At 38.2% G+C, this 17,257-nt stretch overlaps 1 protein-coding gene across 4 annotated transcripts in view; it reads right to left on the bottom strand.

Moving 5' to 3' along the window:
* GLRA2 (glycine receptor alpha 2) overlaps positions 1-17,257 on the bottom strand; it is a 125,764-nt gene that overhangs the window by 82,152 nt on the left and 26,355 nt on the right. For all 4 annotated transcript variants that reach the window (XM_062603623.1, XM_062603624.1, XM_062603625.1 and 1 more), the window contains 3 exons: positions 15,851-16,074; positions 2,991-3,073; positions 1,549-1,686 (listed from right to left, as the gene is read on the bottom strand). In XM_062603623.1, coding sequence (XP_062459607.1) covers positions 1,549-1,686; positions 2,991-3,073; positions 15,851-16,074 — 445 coding nt within the window. The remainder of the gene's footprint in view (positions 1-1,548; positions 1,687-2,990; positions 3,074-15,850; positions 16,075-17,257) is intronic.

Raw genomic sequence — 17,257 nt, 5'->3', positions numbered from 1 at the left:
ACTGATCCTGTCCCCCCAAGGGCACTCCAGAGGAGTGAGGTGGCCATGGCATGAAAGAAGCCCTACCTGCTGAATGCTCTCCAGATTCCTGGGGCACAACCTGGACAGTGTAAGCAGGACAAAGCTAAATAGTACAGCTTTTATTCACATTTTAATTTCACACCAAATCTGAAGGAGCACACTACAGAGAAGGCAGAATGTGGGTGCCTCTAAGCAAAATTTTTTTTGCTTGAATACTGCTTGTCAGTTCCCCTTGCCAAACTACACACTTTCAACTTCTGATACCTACACGTTTATTTTGTTTTATTACATATAATGGAAGCTTTTATTATCCATTGTGGGGAGTCTTCCTAGATATATAAGGAAGCTATTGCCTGTGATCTCCCTTCTCCCTTACTTTCAGTATTTGTCCCTGCAAAGTAGTTAGAAAAGAAGATGAACTCTGTTATTCAGAGTTTGAGTCATATGGTGGGAAATAATTTATGTTTTATATATACTTATTGGAATTTACTCTTGATTATCCCCTCTAAGTATGAGAAGTCACAGCAATCCCCCTTTCCACAGGTCTTAGACTGTGTAATCGTGAAGTTTTCTTTCCTTGGCACTTTGGGCCCCAAAATGCAAAGCTGCATTTATAAAAATGAAAAACAGTACCTGTCTATTCATAAGAAATTAATGTGACTTTATTTTTGGCAGAAGCAGAACCTCTCATGCTGTATTATTTCAGTCAGCAAAACAAATGTATTTGATGCAACAGGATTCACTCTTATGATGAAATCATGAAAAAGCTATTTTAGATGAGAGGGATTATATTTAATCCCAGCAAGCACCCAGCAAACTGTTCTCTAAGTGCTGTCCCCATTAAATAAACTCCGAGCAGCTAGATCAAAATTTTAACAGAGTTCTGTCTTCTCTGTAAGGCTAAAGACAGAAAACACAGCATTTGAGACTTCAAAACAGCAAATATGAGAAAAACACTGGAGTATTAAACAAACATTTAATTTCCCATGCCTGTACAATATTCAGATCAGCAATGAAAGCATTGTCCTTTCAAATACTACGCCTCATAAATTAGACCACACATAAAAGCTGGTGAAAATTTTATATTTTTCCTCACTGGCAATTTGATATGCTGGAGAAAAATATCAAGTTCAGAAAAAACCAGTACTTTAAAAGTGATGAATCAATATTTAAGAAAAGATTCACTTTGCTAAAAATGTTCCATTTTAAGGAAATCAAGACAGCTAGATTTTTTATTATTTTTTAAGACCTTAAATTCCTTACTGATTTTAAGAATATTAGAATATGTATACTAAAATATCTTCAATGAAATTAAAGGAAATTTGGAAACAAAATCTTTTAAACACAAAATCAAAAGGGAGAATATTTCTTCTTTTTTTTTTTTTTTTTAGATGTAAAAAATAAGTGTGGCTGAAAAGACTTTTGATTTCAATTTTTTTTCGTTTTACCTCTTTTTCCTTTGTCAATTGACACAAAATACCATTAAGGCGATTGTAGAAAAAAAAACAAACATAGTATAATGCTTACCAGTGTTGTAATGTTTTGTGCAATAACCAAGTTCTTTATCTTCTTTCAAAATAAACTGTGGCAAGGTTAAACCTTCTGCAACTTGCACAGGTCCGTCACTTAGCCACTCAAATATCAGATCATTCATAGTGTAGCCAACTACAATAAAGAAATTAGAGTTTGTTAGATGTTAGCTGACTGGAAAACATCAAAAGCAAATATTATTATGTCCAAGAAGCATGTGTTTTATTGCAATAAGTGTTATATTTTTAAACTGTCAGGTTAACAGCGGTGTTACTGCTGTTACTTGCCAGTTACTATTACTGCGCTATTATTCTGTAGCATCAAGTAGCAGCATTCTGAAATACTGCCCTAGTTTGCCACTAAAAAGTAATTTTGCTGGCCCATCAAAGATACCGTTTACAACTGAAATGACATTTCTCTGTGCTTACAGGTCAGCCTGCTTTATCTATTTGCTTTATTTTCATCATTCTTTGATGATGGAGTTGGTATGCACCAACAAAACAAAGGTTTCTAAACTGCCTTTGCTGAAAAGAAAACAGCAGCTTTTATAAACCTGTGAGCTAACCAGTGAGAGGTGTGAAGGGAAAAGAGAGGCTTTGATTCACACAAGAATCTTTTTGACTGCAATGGCTACATCTTTATGGGTAAATCAGGGCCTTGGGCAACATAGTCTAGCATGCCTCCCTGCCAATGTCGGAGGGTTGGAAGTAGGTGATCTTAAGGTCCTTTCCAACCCTAACCATTCTATAAATCTATAATTCTCTGGGCACAAAGGCAGGTGGTAGCCTACAGCTAATATCCATACAGCTAAACCTATTCTCCCCTCCCCAAAAAACCCAAGGTGACCTGGCACCTACTGACTTTTGGGAATGATTGCTATTGCATGCTGTTATCTGAGCTGCCCCTGGTTTTGTCTGATTGTTACCTGGTACAGGTTGAAATGGTGCCACAGTTTGTGCTGACAGCTACATGGTACGAATGGGTGCATGCTAGTACCCAAGTCCGTGCTTTTGCCATGTTTAGCTTACCAGCATAAATATACTAATAAGACTTCTGCTTTATTAGGTATGTTGCTTTCATTTTTCAAAAGACTATAGCATGTCTCAATCAGACATGTGTACTAATCCCTGACTGTGTACTAATTGCTTTTACTTTCCCAAGATTTAAAAATTTCTCCTGCACAGCATTGTTGTGGTTATTGCTGGAAGTGAGGTGAAGTGCCCAAGGAGGCAGAAAGGGAAGAGAACAGGAACAGCACAGAGACAAGGGACCTGCATGACACATTCATGGACAGTTAAATCACTGTTCCTCCATGATTTTCCCTTACAAAATAGGAATATTGAGTTTCACCACATAAATACAATAATGTAGATACTATCTAACCACCAAATGTGAAGGTAAAATCTCATTCTTAACAGAAAAAGCAGTTGGACACTCACAGCTCTCTAGCTGCATTGTACATGTTTGTACATCCATAGGAAAATTCTTCAAGTCCATGGGACAGGATAAGGTTAAAGTAAGCCTAAAATGGGGGGGGGGGGGGGGGAAGAAAAAAAGAAAAAAGAAAGAAAAGAAAAAGAAGCTTTTGTTAGAAATCTATAGGTTTTATCCAAAGTCCCATATTAGAGTTTAAAGGATCAAAAACAAATCTTAACAACTCAGAGACTGGGCTCACTCTCCCCTCTAAAATTTTAGGGATGTGAGAACTGTGAAGACAGAATGTGTGAGCAAACTGGGCACTCACTGGCTGTGACAGCTGAGCAGAACAGAGACAGAGAAGACAACATCAGGACAGTAAGAAACACTCTCCACTAATGTACCAGTGAATGTTTGATGTGCATTACTGAACTCAAATAATGCAAAAGCTAAAATGTCTCAACATGGGACACACACTTTTAAGCTTTGTTTTGGAAAAGCAAAGGAAGAAAACAAGTATGGGTTTTTGCAACAGACGGTGCTTTCGTTGTGTATGAGATGTGGCAAACAATGATAGGACAAGGGGTAATGGGTACAAACTGGAACACAAGAGGCTCCACTTAAACTTGAGAAGAAACTTCTTCTCAGTGAGGGTGACGGAACACTGGAACAGGCTGCCCAGGGAGGTTGTGGAGTCTCCTTCCCTGGAGACATTCAAAACTCGCCTGGACACATTCCTGTGTAACCTTATCTAGGTGTTCCTGCTCCGGCAGGGGGATTGGACTAGATGATCTTTCGAGGTCCCTTCCAATCTCTAGCATACTGTGATACTGTGATACTGTGATCTATTTCCAGCACTTCATTCTTACTGCTTAGCAATTAAAAGAAAGAAAAAAACCATACAGTAGAAGCAAGAATCACATAGCATTTAAAGATAAAGAGTGCAGATAGAAGAAAGTAAGCCTAAAGGAACATTATCATACAAACTAAATTTCTCTCTTAGTAGTTCAGTTGTTTTGTCCCAGATAAAGGCTAATTTCACTTAGATAAGAACATTCTTAATGTATCTTTCTACCCCCCCCCTTTTTTTTTTAATTTACTTTTCCACATTTGATTGAAATCTGTTTCAAGATTTCTTCTCTGATTTATTTCTTTTATTTTTTATATGGGGAGAGGAAACCATTTTTAACAAGCCAAGATACTGGATGATATCATTACAAACAACTGGCTGCTTTGAAAAACAGAAGAATTGTTAAGATTTTGGTTCAAATATAAAAAGAATAAATTTTTATTCCAGATAAACTTCAGTATATAAAGCCATCTTGACACAAAGAAAGCAAATAAATAAAAAGATGAGAACTAAATTTTCTGATTTGAATGTACACCGAAATGCTGACACAGTACAATGAGAACAATTTTTTAATAGTGCCAATGAACCGACAGGCTAGCTGCTAACTCTGAAAATATGTTGTCCCACAGACAAATGTGATCTCTATGGAGAAATAGTTCACTAAGTTCTGTCTCCCCTAGTGGTTTTGTGCTTCTCACTACATATAGTTGATTCAGGTTCTTCCAGTTTATTTCTTGGTCATGTGACTCTTTAGGGATGGCCTGATTGGGTTTTTATAGCGCTAATGTCCTGCCATCAAATCACTATGACAAGAAGATGATGTTTAGGTAACAGAGATCAAAATGGTCTCAACCTGATCAAAAATGACATTCATCACTGCTTTTGCCTACTAGCGGGCTACCTAGAGAAAGTCATAATATTTTGCTCTTGACACAGTCTTTGACATATAAGATGGTAATATCAGAAAATTAGAGATCTTTTGACTGGTCTGTGGCAGTGAAGTGCACTGAGATGAATAAAATCCCCCAGTCATCCTCTCAACACCACCATAGTAAATAAACTCCCATTTAACCTTTGGGAGCAAATACCATAAGCATTGAGAAAAATTCTCCATCTAAAGATAAAAGTACATCTAGTAGATGCATAAACATCATTGGAATTCTGCCCTTTACTCATTTAAGCATTTTAAGTGCCCTGCAAATGTTAAGTAGTGTCATTTGTGTTAGGTAATTTCCTACATTGAAGATTGAGCTAATTAGTTTGCTAATCCCCAGCATTAACAAAAGACTGCTTCTGCCTTTTCCCCTGAAATGTTGCTACCTCAAACTCTCTTCCTTCTTTTCTGTCACCACCTAATTATGGCTTAGATCTTTTATATTCATTTCAAACATGTCTTTACACAAATGCAGCTTTTCTAAATACATATTTCTTTTAATTTTTTACTGAAGTAGGCATGGCCTATCCACCCCTCCGATTTACTCACTGTCAGCTGTGGGCTGCATACTGACTTTGTTTCCTTCCACCCTTCTACTCCCCAAGAACCTCATATAATCTGGAGGGTTGACTACATACATGGGCGGGTGGGTCTCATCTTAGTCTAATATAGGAACTAATAATATAACTAATGAGAAAGTTAATACATCCGGTTGCAGCTTTCAAGCCTCACAGAGAAAAACTGTCTTCTGGAGGTGAGCTGAGAAAATGCTGACTATATAGGTTTGCACAGAGACTAACACCTCTTCTTTCTCTTCCTAACCAACTGTGTGTCTGTTTCAAAGACTCAATTCACTCAAAGACACTGTTCACCCTGACAAAAGGAACATAATTTCTATTCAAGAAATCATGCCCTTATAGCTTTACCTCTACTTGCTCATCTTAGCAGAGAAGCCATTCATAGTTAACATCTTTGCCTCTGTAGTCATAGTCCCTTTTAGTAGGGGTAATGCAACTGTTGAACCAACGCTTACAGCCTGGTATTGTCCACAGATTAATCACTTTTCTACAAGATTACTACACCCTAAATGTTCAGCTGTTGGAGTCTGAAGTAGCTCCACTGAAGCCATGGTGGTGGATCAATTTATAGCAGTTGACTTTTCCAGTAAAAACATGATCCTGCAACTATTTCCAAACCCAGGTGCCATACACTACTTGTATATTGACATTAATGAAGAAACAGGATCAGCAATGTAAAGTGTTAGGTAGATACAGCAACCCACATTGCCTATAGTATCAGTGTCATTGGCAGAATACATTTCAGCAAAGTGAACATCTCACACTTAGCAAATTCAAGAAGTACCCCTGGAGATTTGTTGCAAAGTGCAAGTTTAACTGGCAATTACATTGATGAACACTTCAATCATTAATAAAATAGAATAAATTGCTATAGAACAATTATTTTATTTTTCAGGCACCCTGCCACCAAAGCGTTTGAGATGCATAAACAACACATTTGGTGGCACAGCACCATAAGACACTGATGGGAAGTGTTTTATGGCAATCTGTACAGCCAAAAGGAGAAGTAGATGACCACGGACTTGATTCTCTCTTCAGGTACCTAAGCACCCTTTACCCACTATTAGCCAGGCTCAGTTCACACAGGTCACTCACAGAGAGTTCTGGAGCTAGGCATGTTCTATTTTCCATCTGAGTAGATAAGTGATGAGAGAGCAGGAGAGAATCTTGTCTCCAGCTTCCCAGCACTTCAGGCACAATGCCAGGGTCAGCAAGACACCTGTGAGGAGAGGTAAAGTTACTCTCTTCTTTCCTTCCCTGCTCCCTCACCTACCCCACAGTCAGGAAGAATCAAGCCTTGGAACAGTGCAAATAGAGTATAAATAGAAAAAAATGCAGAATCAGAGCCAGAAAACAAGGAATTAACAATTAGCCAGCGCTGTGACAAAAAATAATAATAAAAAAAATCAGTAATTTTACTGAGCAATGCTGTGGCAGAGGCAGGGCTCTAATCAAATTACACCAGGGCAGTATTGCATCTCTTCAAGTTTGGACCCTCTTCCTGAGGATTCCCTCATACATGAAAGACCTTCTGAGCAGTATTTGTTGATACTTCAAATGCTTTCTAAATGCACTGTGCACTGCTGGATTTCTTCACTCGGTATCTCATTCATCATCCTCGCTTACCCACACACTCTCCTTTCATTCTCTGGTTTCACTTTCATTCTCTGGTGTCCAGAGAAATCACTCAGATTTGGACCTGTCTCTCTTCTGAGCCCAGCTCAACATCTTTTATTTCTGGCTACCTCAGAAACCCCCTTACAGCATCATACAGAGATCTGTATTTCCTACTTCTGCAGGCAGGAAGGCAGAAGTCCTGCATGCTGTATCTTCTTTTGTCATAGAAACCAGACTAAGCTATCCTGTGGGGAAAAAATAAATAGCTTGACAACATGTTATTAATCAGAAACCCTTATGCTGGTGATCTTTAACACCTGAACACACTGTTTTGCAAAGTCAGTGTTTTGTCCAGGTGGGAGTAGACATGCCCTCAGATGGGCCAGCAGCATAGCTCAGCACAGGTGCTACCGCTGCCCTAAATGTAGCTGCCATTGCCAGCCATTGTCCTGCAAGGGAAAGCCAGTGAAGGGAGCTGACACACATGCAGCTCAGGGAGCTCAGAGGTATTTACTTGCAATGCAATCAATTCCTGAGCTCAGCTCAGGGGCCGAGATACTGTGCTTCCTATATTTATACTTTACCCATTCCTGCCCTTATCCTGTCCTTTTTCTGGCCCTGGGGATACTTTCCCCGCCTTCTCCTATGTCTGCCCATCTCCCCTGCCTCTGTCCCATCTGACACCTACATAACCCAGAGCCCAGCCTCTTTCCTTTTCATCCTAGCCTGTCCTCTACTCTTTCCCCTTCCTTTTCCCATCTCTCTTCAGAGTATTAAGCCTCTGAGACCAGTCTGCTGTTTGACACCTAATCCCCAAAGCAGCACCATCAGCAGAGGGTAAGGTCCTTTAATACACACATACACACACACACAAAAAAAAAATAATTAAAAATCAATAGGGGTAAAATATTTGTAAACGGATTACTCTCAAGATGATCTCCAATCTCATTCTTTCGCTTGAGGGTTTTGAATACTGATGCTCCTCACCATCATACCACTTCTGTGATAATCTTACAATACTACAAAACTGCTTCAGAGTTCTACGCATACAGACTGCTTGTGAATGGTCTGCAACACAGAACTGAAGTAGGGAACTGCTAGTATTGTGTTAAATCCTTAGGGAATTGGATTTACACATTACATAATCCAAGGATTTTTTTTTTTAATATATAAATTTAAGAGAATATCTAATTTTAACTGGGATCTGACATCTTGCCTGATCTGCAGCAACCATTAAACTGTATTCTAATACACCTCTTTCCAAGCAGCTGTCACTCCTTAGCCTGATGTGTTGCAGCTTACTCAAAACTTCCCTTTATCTAAGCAATAAACTTGCCCCAGGACAGAACACTGATCCCACAAGAGAAAAGCTCCGTGGATCACAATATGAGGTATCTGAAAACAGGGGAATATAATTTTCATTAATTATCCTGAAAGACTGGTGGTTTGTGCGTGGGCTTCAGAACAACAGCCTCCTCATAGAGTTTTTTCTAATGACAACTGGGGTCAGCCTTATTAAATAAAGAAACACTGTTGGGAATTTAAACAGTCTTGGAGATAAGAGTACAAGTCCCTTTTGTCTCCTAAAAATACATGATTATCTCTTCACAAGCATGAAAAGCAACAAATGTGGGCATGGTACCAAAAATAACATTTTTGTTTCTTTTCTTATCCCTTCATTCTTTCACGCTACGCCCATCTGCACCTCAGCTGTTGGGACAGGAGACTTCACAATCTAGGATTTTATGCTGCAAATGCCATAACACATATAGTATGGGCACAGTCACTGCTAACTTTGGCTTTGAGCCATTTTAGTGAAAAGTCTTATACCTGTGCTAAGCCCATAGTGTTGGATTTAGTGAGACAAGTGGGATTTATTTTTTTCTTTCCCATATTGCCAATTCTATAGATGCTATCATAAATTGCAAGATACCTGGTATTTTTCTGAAAGCTCCAAGCTGACAATGTAGGTAAAAGTATTTTTAGTGGTACATTTTTCTTTGGAAGATTAAATTCCTGATCCTCAGAGCTGCTCAAATAACATTGAAATACTACCTAAGCACAAACAGAGTTCCCCATTAAACTGGCAGGGGAGATGGAGTTGCACAGCAACCATGACAGCATTACACGACGCAGGAGCAAATGCCATTCAGGCTAGTGGCTCTGAAACAGGGTGGAGAAACTAAAATCTCCTTTTATTCCTCCCAGCCCCCTCTCTTGGGTGATTTGTGCCTGCAAGAAGGGTACACACACTGTTCATATATCAGAAGGCTGAAAAAACAAAAAGTATAAAATCCCAGTGACATTCTTCTTTTAAAGGGCTTTTCATTTTGTAGTCCATCTCTATTTTTTCAGGCACCTGAGTCATCATTTTGAATGTCAATTCCGGTAATTTTCACATTCTACTGGGTTTGTCCTGTTAAATGGAACAGTCAAACTGTCCGCTCTTTTTATTTTTTTTTTTTTTTTTTTTTGAGTCCTGCAATTACTCCCTAATATTTATCATGTTCTGCAGCTTCATTTCGGTCAGGTGGGAATGGGCTGAAGCTGAGCTTAGAGATGTGGAGCCTTCTTTGCTATGGCAAAATGTGAGATGTAGGCTGGAGTTTCAGGTACTGCTCTTTATAAGCATGTTCTTGCTCCTTCCAGTGCTTTGCTTTGCTTCATGTACTGCTTAACAACACAGGAGCTGGCATGGAACAGGGTGCTGGATTTCTCATTACAGGCATCCCACTTCTCGTTGTAATGCAATCACTGTCTGTAGATGCACAATGCCAGTGCATGAGCTGCCAGCAAATGATTTTCCAATTATTGCTCAAGCAAATCTATGAAATTATATTCAAGCGTGATTTCATGTAACAGTTACATTCTGTAACCGCCTGTTTCCTTTCCATGAAGAACGGTATTTCATCTCTCCTTTCCCCTCTGTCATTTTTATCTTCTTTTCCTGCAGTTGCATGGCAAAGTACCCATATCAGGCCTCATTATTTACTTAGTAGTTTTTATTATTTGTTGTGCAAAAAAGATACCTTAGATACCACAGAAAAATAAGAGTATTGGAAACCCAGGTCTAAATCCTCAGACTGAATTTGTAGATTGGGAGTGAATGAGAAAGCAAGTAGTGTTAGGAAACCATCCCAAAATATGAGAAGAATCTGAGGCTATGTAATTAAAAGACCCTAAAATGAAAGGAAATTGGGATAGAATGAGAAGCAGGAATAAGGGCAAGAAAGAAAGAAAAAGGATAGGTGAAAAGCGGACAGTTATAATCCAAGGACATTGGGTCAGCCATAATGAGAGTGGTTGCATTTCCCACAAAAGGCTGCAATAATTTAGCCTCTGAAACTATTGTTATTATTGTAATCATGCCCATGAGAACATAAATCTTTCAAATTCACTGGATTCACATAGCATGCAGCCATAATTTGAGAAGTCACCGTTATCTCAGTAATATTGTGCAGTTTAATAAAGTTTACTGATTCTAGCACTATTTATATAATGTCTATAGGACTTCTGCCTACAATATAGCTGTCAAACTCAAAACTTCTTTAGATATGTGCTCTATTTCAGTTAGCATTCCTGCATTGATTGTTCTTCAATGTATTGGCTTGTTTTAAATGTGGAAAATTTAGTTTGAGGTATATGAAGGCATTGTATGCTTTTGGAAAGTTGTCAGGACAGAGAGCATGGGACAGTGTTGCTAACTGGAAAACCAAATAATTTTCTATGAAAATGTTCCTGTGGTGATTTTTATTAACTTCTAAGGGAAAATCCTCACCTTGTCAGTACCAGTATTATTCTGATAGGAGCTGAGGTAAGAAATATGATTGTGTGGGGTCAGAGAGAGGGTTTCCTACATAATAAGCAATCATGTCAATCATGATAACAGTCTCTCTGCTCTCCTCTGCTTATCTGTCGCATGGAAAGACAATGCTGCTAGTAAAGTCCAAATCCCCTTAAATCCCAGCATTATATTGTAAAATAAAATTGATGTCTTCAAATTAAAGCGCAGGATGCACACAAAGCTGCAGAACATAACATATCTTACCACTCTGTTAGGCTAGACTGTGCTGTGCCATGGATGATTCACACACTGTCTCATCAGGTGTAAATGGAGCTTCAGTATCATAATGCTGATAAGATCTTGGCCTAGAAATTGCTTTTGAAAACCCATGCCTGACCAAAAAAATAAGATCTGATCTTATTTAAAAACAAAATATTTCAGAACGATAGTGGACTTTTTGCCCTATGAATAGTCTGTTGCAGAGGGACTAGCACAGTTACCCATGTGTTTCCTTACGCTGCTTTGTATTTCTTTCCTATAGTGCAAAGAACACAATTACAGAGTAGACTACAGTACACAGAAGTTTCACGCAGAAAAGCTGAATTTAAAACATACTATAGATTGCTTCTGATGATTTAGTGAGAGACATGATAATTGTAACTTGTAATAAAATCCAAAATGGTGTGTGGTGTGGTGGGGGTGCAGGGGAGAGTTGACTCTGCTACGTCACTCAGCAGTAGGGCCACACTAGGAAGAGCTGATTTTGGAAACTCCCGAGTAAGGAAGCTAGCATGGGAGATGGTACTGCAAATAAATGTGCTGTTTTCACAGATACTTCTCTTTGGTTACATAAGCAGGCAAGGGCTTTTGTATGTGCCAACTCATCCTGTCAGCTACTTGTTGCCAAATGGAGGGGCTAGTAATCACCCCAGAACAGCTGCACAAATAGAGAGCCATCTAATAGCTTGAATTTCCCCTTTTTTTGTGGTGCCCTAACCACACAGTACTGCTCTCCAGCAGACACTCTGCCTTCATCCATAATAACATCTAACAATTAAATCTCAGTCAAGAGTTGAAGCCACAAAGAACTGTTTGTCTACGTAGCTGTAACATTTCTGGCACTGTGAAGATAAACAAAGACAACAAAACAGGTATTTTGAAAGACTTAAGGAAATTCTTCCTAGGTATTTCATTGTTCTTTGGACAGGAATAATAAAAATGGGAGGAGAAATGCAATTTGTGAATTTGAACAGATCTCCTCCCTAGAATTCCAAGTGGCTCTTTTGTCAATTAAGCAAGACATTCTAAAATCTTTGTGCAAAAAACACGTTAAAAATATGGGGTAATCTGCTTTGTAACTCTTTCTGGCTAAGCACATAGTCGCTATGTTTCAGAGCACAGCCCTATACCATCATCAGGCAATCGGGAGTGTTTTCTGGAGCAGCAGGTGGAAAAAAAAAATAAAAAAAAAAATAAGAGCCCCTTCATGCTTCCTGACCAATATATTCTAGGTTCAATGCCATGGATCAGCGTTACAGTTGAGTTGTATCACCTTCTGCATCAAGTTCATATGGCTGAGATGCCCTGAAAATGTTAAAAGGAGAGGGGGGCAATTAATGCTGAAAAAAACCCACCCAAACCTTAAATAAAATCATTCCACTTTCTATCACTTTGTTAAAATAAGCTTTTTAGCAGATGCTAATATTCTAAGTGGTCTGGCAGCCTGAAATGAGTTTGTGGGAATCAGGTAGCACACATGGGTGGCTTGGAGAGAACTCAGAGGTTATTTAATATTTTCTTCATGACCCAGGTGTTTGTAATGGGCCAGAGAAGATATGATCCTTACCCCTGGAACACAAAATCAGTTCAGCAGTGTATATGGTGCAAAATCCAGGTGTCACACAAAATGTGAGTGCCAGGAACAGGATTATCGGTATCATGAACAGCACTGCCACTCTTTCTGAGTGCATGACCCCCTGCAAAATCCAATTTATTGGATTTTGGAGATCATTCAAGGATTGGGAGAAGATGAGTCACAAGCGTCTAAGGGGTAATATTGTGTAGGTTTTGATTTTGACTCTCATTGCTTTTTCAACACACAAAATATTCACCAGCTAATTTTATTGAATACTGCTATAACAAAACCCTCTTGTTGACTGCTCTCTGCAGAGGGCTCTAAAATTAAAGTTATAGCTATTTAACTGGTTTGCAACTCAAAGAGTGCAGCTGAGACTCATCTTCACTAAAGTGCAGTTATTTGCTGAATGTAACTTCTCTGAAACTGCTGACTTCTTAAAATGTGTGCACCTCTAAGAGCTGTTGGTGCATCTCTAGTGTCAATAGCATGTATTTGTGGTATTGAGTAGTGCTCAGTTCCCTCCACAAGAATCTAGTTCTCCCTGCAGTACCCAAAGGTTTAGACCAGTTATCCAGATATAGAGTCTGGAGCTTTATATAGCATATATAGCATGCTATCTGAGATCAAAACAAAGGTAGTCATTTGAGCATGAAGCAAGTATCTAAAAATAGGCTTGGACTCCTAAACTTACATGATTCATAGGTGAATACATCAACCATGAACAACTCCCAGAAAATTAAATATAGATCTAGGAGTCTGCAAGCATGAACATTATAATTATGATAAGGCAAACTATGATGGAAATCTACGTCTTGCCTACCATCACCAGCAAATGCAGTATGGTTTATCTCTCACTGACAGAAGGACAAAGAGCCTCATGCTTACCACAGGGTAGATAATTCCCAGAGCCAGCCACTACAGTAGGGGTAACACAGTCTACAGACCCTCACCGGCCCTTCCATGCCTTATCTGAGCGCCTGTATTGTACACCATAAGATCTAGTTCCAGGTGACCTTCCATGTTCTTTTCAGAAAGGGCCGGATTGGCTCTGAGGGCATTTAACAGCATAAGCCAGTTTTGCCTCTTGTGTAGCATATTTCCATGTTGTTGAGGGCTAGATTGCATGGAGCTTTGAACAGCCTGGTGTAGTGGAAGCTGTTCTTGCCCATGGGAGTGGGGTTGGAAATCGATGATCTTTAAAGGTCCCTTCCAACCCAAACCATTCCATGATTCTGTGTTTCTATGTTTTCAGTGCAGTATATAAAGGAATACCATTGTCATATAATGCACACAACTTGCTTCTTACCCACTAATTACTAGGAGCGGTTCTAAACTCATTTTATGCAGAGAGCAGTATATATTTGCATGAGATTAACTTCACCTTGATTTTATTAAATTTAGGAGTATGACAAAATAGCCTACACCACTACTTCTCAGGCATGTTTGTGAAGTGCTTTAAACATTTAGAACACACTAAATGCCAAGTGTTAAGTATAATGATGTCAGGTGAAATGCTGTTGGTGCAGTAGTGAAACTACTACTACGTTTTCTATGTACTGAAACCAGTCACTAAAATGTTCTTGTTTGTTTCTGCATAGCACAGCTAAAAGTGGCAATACACGGATGTATCTTGCCCAGTATCTAGAGAATAAAGACTTCTGACTTCAAGCTTCTATACCCTGGAATGTACTAAAAAAATTATATGTCATGTTAGAGGTGCCAGGTAAACTTCTGTTACTGCTGTGCAATACAAACGAGAAACAATGGGTTTTGCTTAGTACTCCATTGAAATCCTGCTTACTCTGCTTCACATTAATTTGTGTTTAGGTGTGGGATTTTTACAAATGTGATATGACAGCACAAAATATTATTTTTCCCTCATGGACTAATGTCAGGAAAATTATCTGTCTGCATTCAGAACAGCACCCAACTGCACTGTTGCCTGCAATAAGATGATGTCTGATGTCACTCAAACAAACAGATGCATTCATTTCTTTCCCAGAGTGAAACAAGAAATATTCATAAGTGACAACATATTTATCATTCTGCCTGTGCTAGTTCCATCCTTGTATCCTATTATTTTTCTCAAACTGTTCAGGTACACCGATTTCAAATCTTGCTCAATAAACATTTCCTTTCTACCCTACTTCATACAAACGTTACTGGGGTCTTACCAAGGAATTTCCACAAGAATTATGCAAACAGAGGAAGTGCCACATTATAATCTATTTATTTATCATCCTAAAGAACAGAGCTGTCCTGACCCTAGATCAATAATAATTCCTTAATGAAAATGCAAGTGACAAACAGAATGCCTAGTCAGAAACAACTCCCTTCTAAACTAATCTGCCTTACAGAGGAGTAAATTAACTAAACGATCTGTTAAACGAATACTATTATGTTTACTTTCTATAATGCAAAGAAGGCAAAAGCTGAAAAGCACTCTCAGGAACAAATAAAACACAGCAATTACTTTAAAAAAAAAACAATTGTTAACAACTATAATACAGTGTTTTGCATCTTTGACTACCTATATTAAACAATTAACAGTGCACAGTAAGCTGAATGTTAAATAAATCCTGCGTATTATTTGCTGCTGTTTATGCCTGTGTAATTAAATTCCAATTCTCTGCATATGTCCTGTTTCATCAGGTCATATCAAATCATGTTTTGTCAGTGTTTATTAATTCAGCCTAAATCCAGTCACATGGCACACACTTCAAAGAACTCAGTGTTAAAAATGCTTTCTGTAATTCCAGTCTTTTTAAAATGTGAATAGATACATCTGATTACCCACTGACTTGCATGTCAAGTTTATTTCATTTCAAGCACGTCTTTTACTTAAACTGTTCAGCCGTCACTTAAAATAGTATTCCCCTTTACTTTTAAATTGCAACACACAAACTACAGAGGAGTTGATTTCCTCTCTTTGTAAGAGGAGTGACTTGAGCTAACGTTAATGGGAATTACTGAGGCATGCCATTAAAGTTTTAGACAGCCTCAGGTTTCCAACAAGACTAAGAAGTACTGCTGTGCCACTTACAGACTCTTGTGAAAAGTAAAAGCTGAGCAAAGGAACACAGGCAAATTTTCTTTCTACCCTGTTATTATTAAGTCTCATTTCAGCTGTACACATGGGACAATAAAAGATTAAATATGTCCATTATGTTCTGTGAGTATAGTTACCTGCAGAAAAACAGGGAGTGAGGAGAAAAAAGCAGATGAACAGAAAAAAAAAGGGATAAAAAATTAACTGGTTTACCTGATGCTGTACAGCACTTTTCCAGTCTTAGAAATCCTCAGCAACTTGTTGTCTGTTGTGACATCATGGAAGTTTGCTCCTTTCTCATTGGCAAAGAATAAGTCTGGCTTCCAAATAGAGTCCAACATAGAGGGATCCAAATCCAGGGAATCATCAGGATATTCGCTGTAAGCCAGGCGTGAGTCATTCCACTGTTGTCTCAAAAATATATTCACTCTGTAGTCCTACAGAAATGCCATGTGAAAAGGTTACTAAGCCACTTATCGAAACTTGGAGCCCACTTTAGCTTTCTTTATGCTGTTAGACTTACTACAGTACCAGTGTTGCAGAAAACATTTATGTTATCCTTTGAACATAAGAGATCTCATTTGAAAATAAAGCAGTCTAAAAGCTGTGTTGAACCAAACACACACAACTGGAACATTTTCCAAATCAAAATTACTTCAATGATGAAAAAAGTATTAATTGCATCCTCAAATATTAAATATAAACCTTTTTCCAATGTGATGGGTTAACTCAGAGGTACTTAGAAAGTCAAAAAGCATTGCAGCTAGATATATACAATTTCAACAAATATTCTATAAAAACTAGTAATTTAAATAAATTACTTCCGAAATGTAAATCAGTTATTTCTAATGTACTCATGAATAGTTGCTAATTCAAGTGAAGCCAGATTTGTATAGAATAAATTAGATCAGCACTACTTATTTACTGTTTGTATCCTTTTTTTATCTACTGTATGCTTTTCTCTGTATGTTACTTCATTCACTCCTCCCTCTCTGCATCCCATTGAAATTATTCTAATTTCATTCTTCTGCTGTGTGGTCTGCTAGTCAAAATTGGGAAAGGCAGCAATTACTTAGAGGTTCATTTAGAATTGACATTAACATTGTGTCAAGAACTGACTATTTTAAAGGGGATTGTGAAAGGAGCTTTTAGGGTCTAGACTCTCTGGAGGGAATGGGAAGATGCTAATGCGTATTCTCCTTATCCTGAAATTCCAAAGTCAGCAAATAATAGCTTCATCTCCCCCATCTTTCCTTATTATTATAAAATGTTTACCTGAAATTACTACATTTCACTTGCTTGTGAGCACCCTCTTAGAAATACATCTATTCTTCCTTTGAAGGGAAAATATTTCATAACATTAATAGCAATACTGTAATCTGAAGGAATATTTTATCAAATAATTCTGCCAACTGTAAAGACCCTCACATTCAGGATTTACTTTATGGTAAGGTGCAGTACATTAATATGGCAGCATTATGCTTTGACTTGGAAAATGTATGAGCTGACTTGGGCTTATTTAGGCCACTGAACTGCATAGTCTAAAGAATTTATCATCTATGAAGAGTAGATAAATATTCTCACCCAGATTACAGCTGCAGAAAGCAGTTTGCCCAATAT

The sequence above is a fragment of the Pezoporus occidentalis genome, unplaced genomic scaffold (assembly GCF_034315485.1).
Source record: "Pezoporus occidentalis ecotype Australia unplaced genomic scaffold, CSIRO_AGI_Poc_V1 ctg81, whole genome shotgun sequence".
Taxonomy (NCBI): domain Eukaryota; kingdom Metazoa; phylum Chordata; class Aves; order Psittaciformes; family Psittacidae; genus Pezoporus; species Pezoporus occidentalis.
The sequence above is the reverse complement of the archived record's forward strand: the minus strand, read 5'-3'. Positions and strand labels throughout refer to the sequence as shown.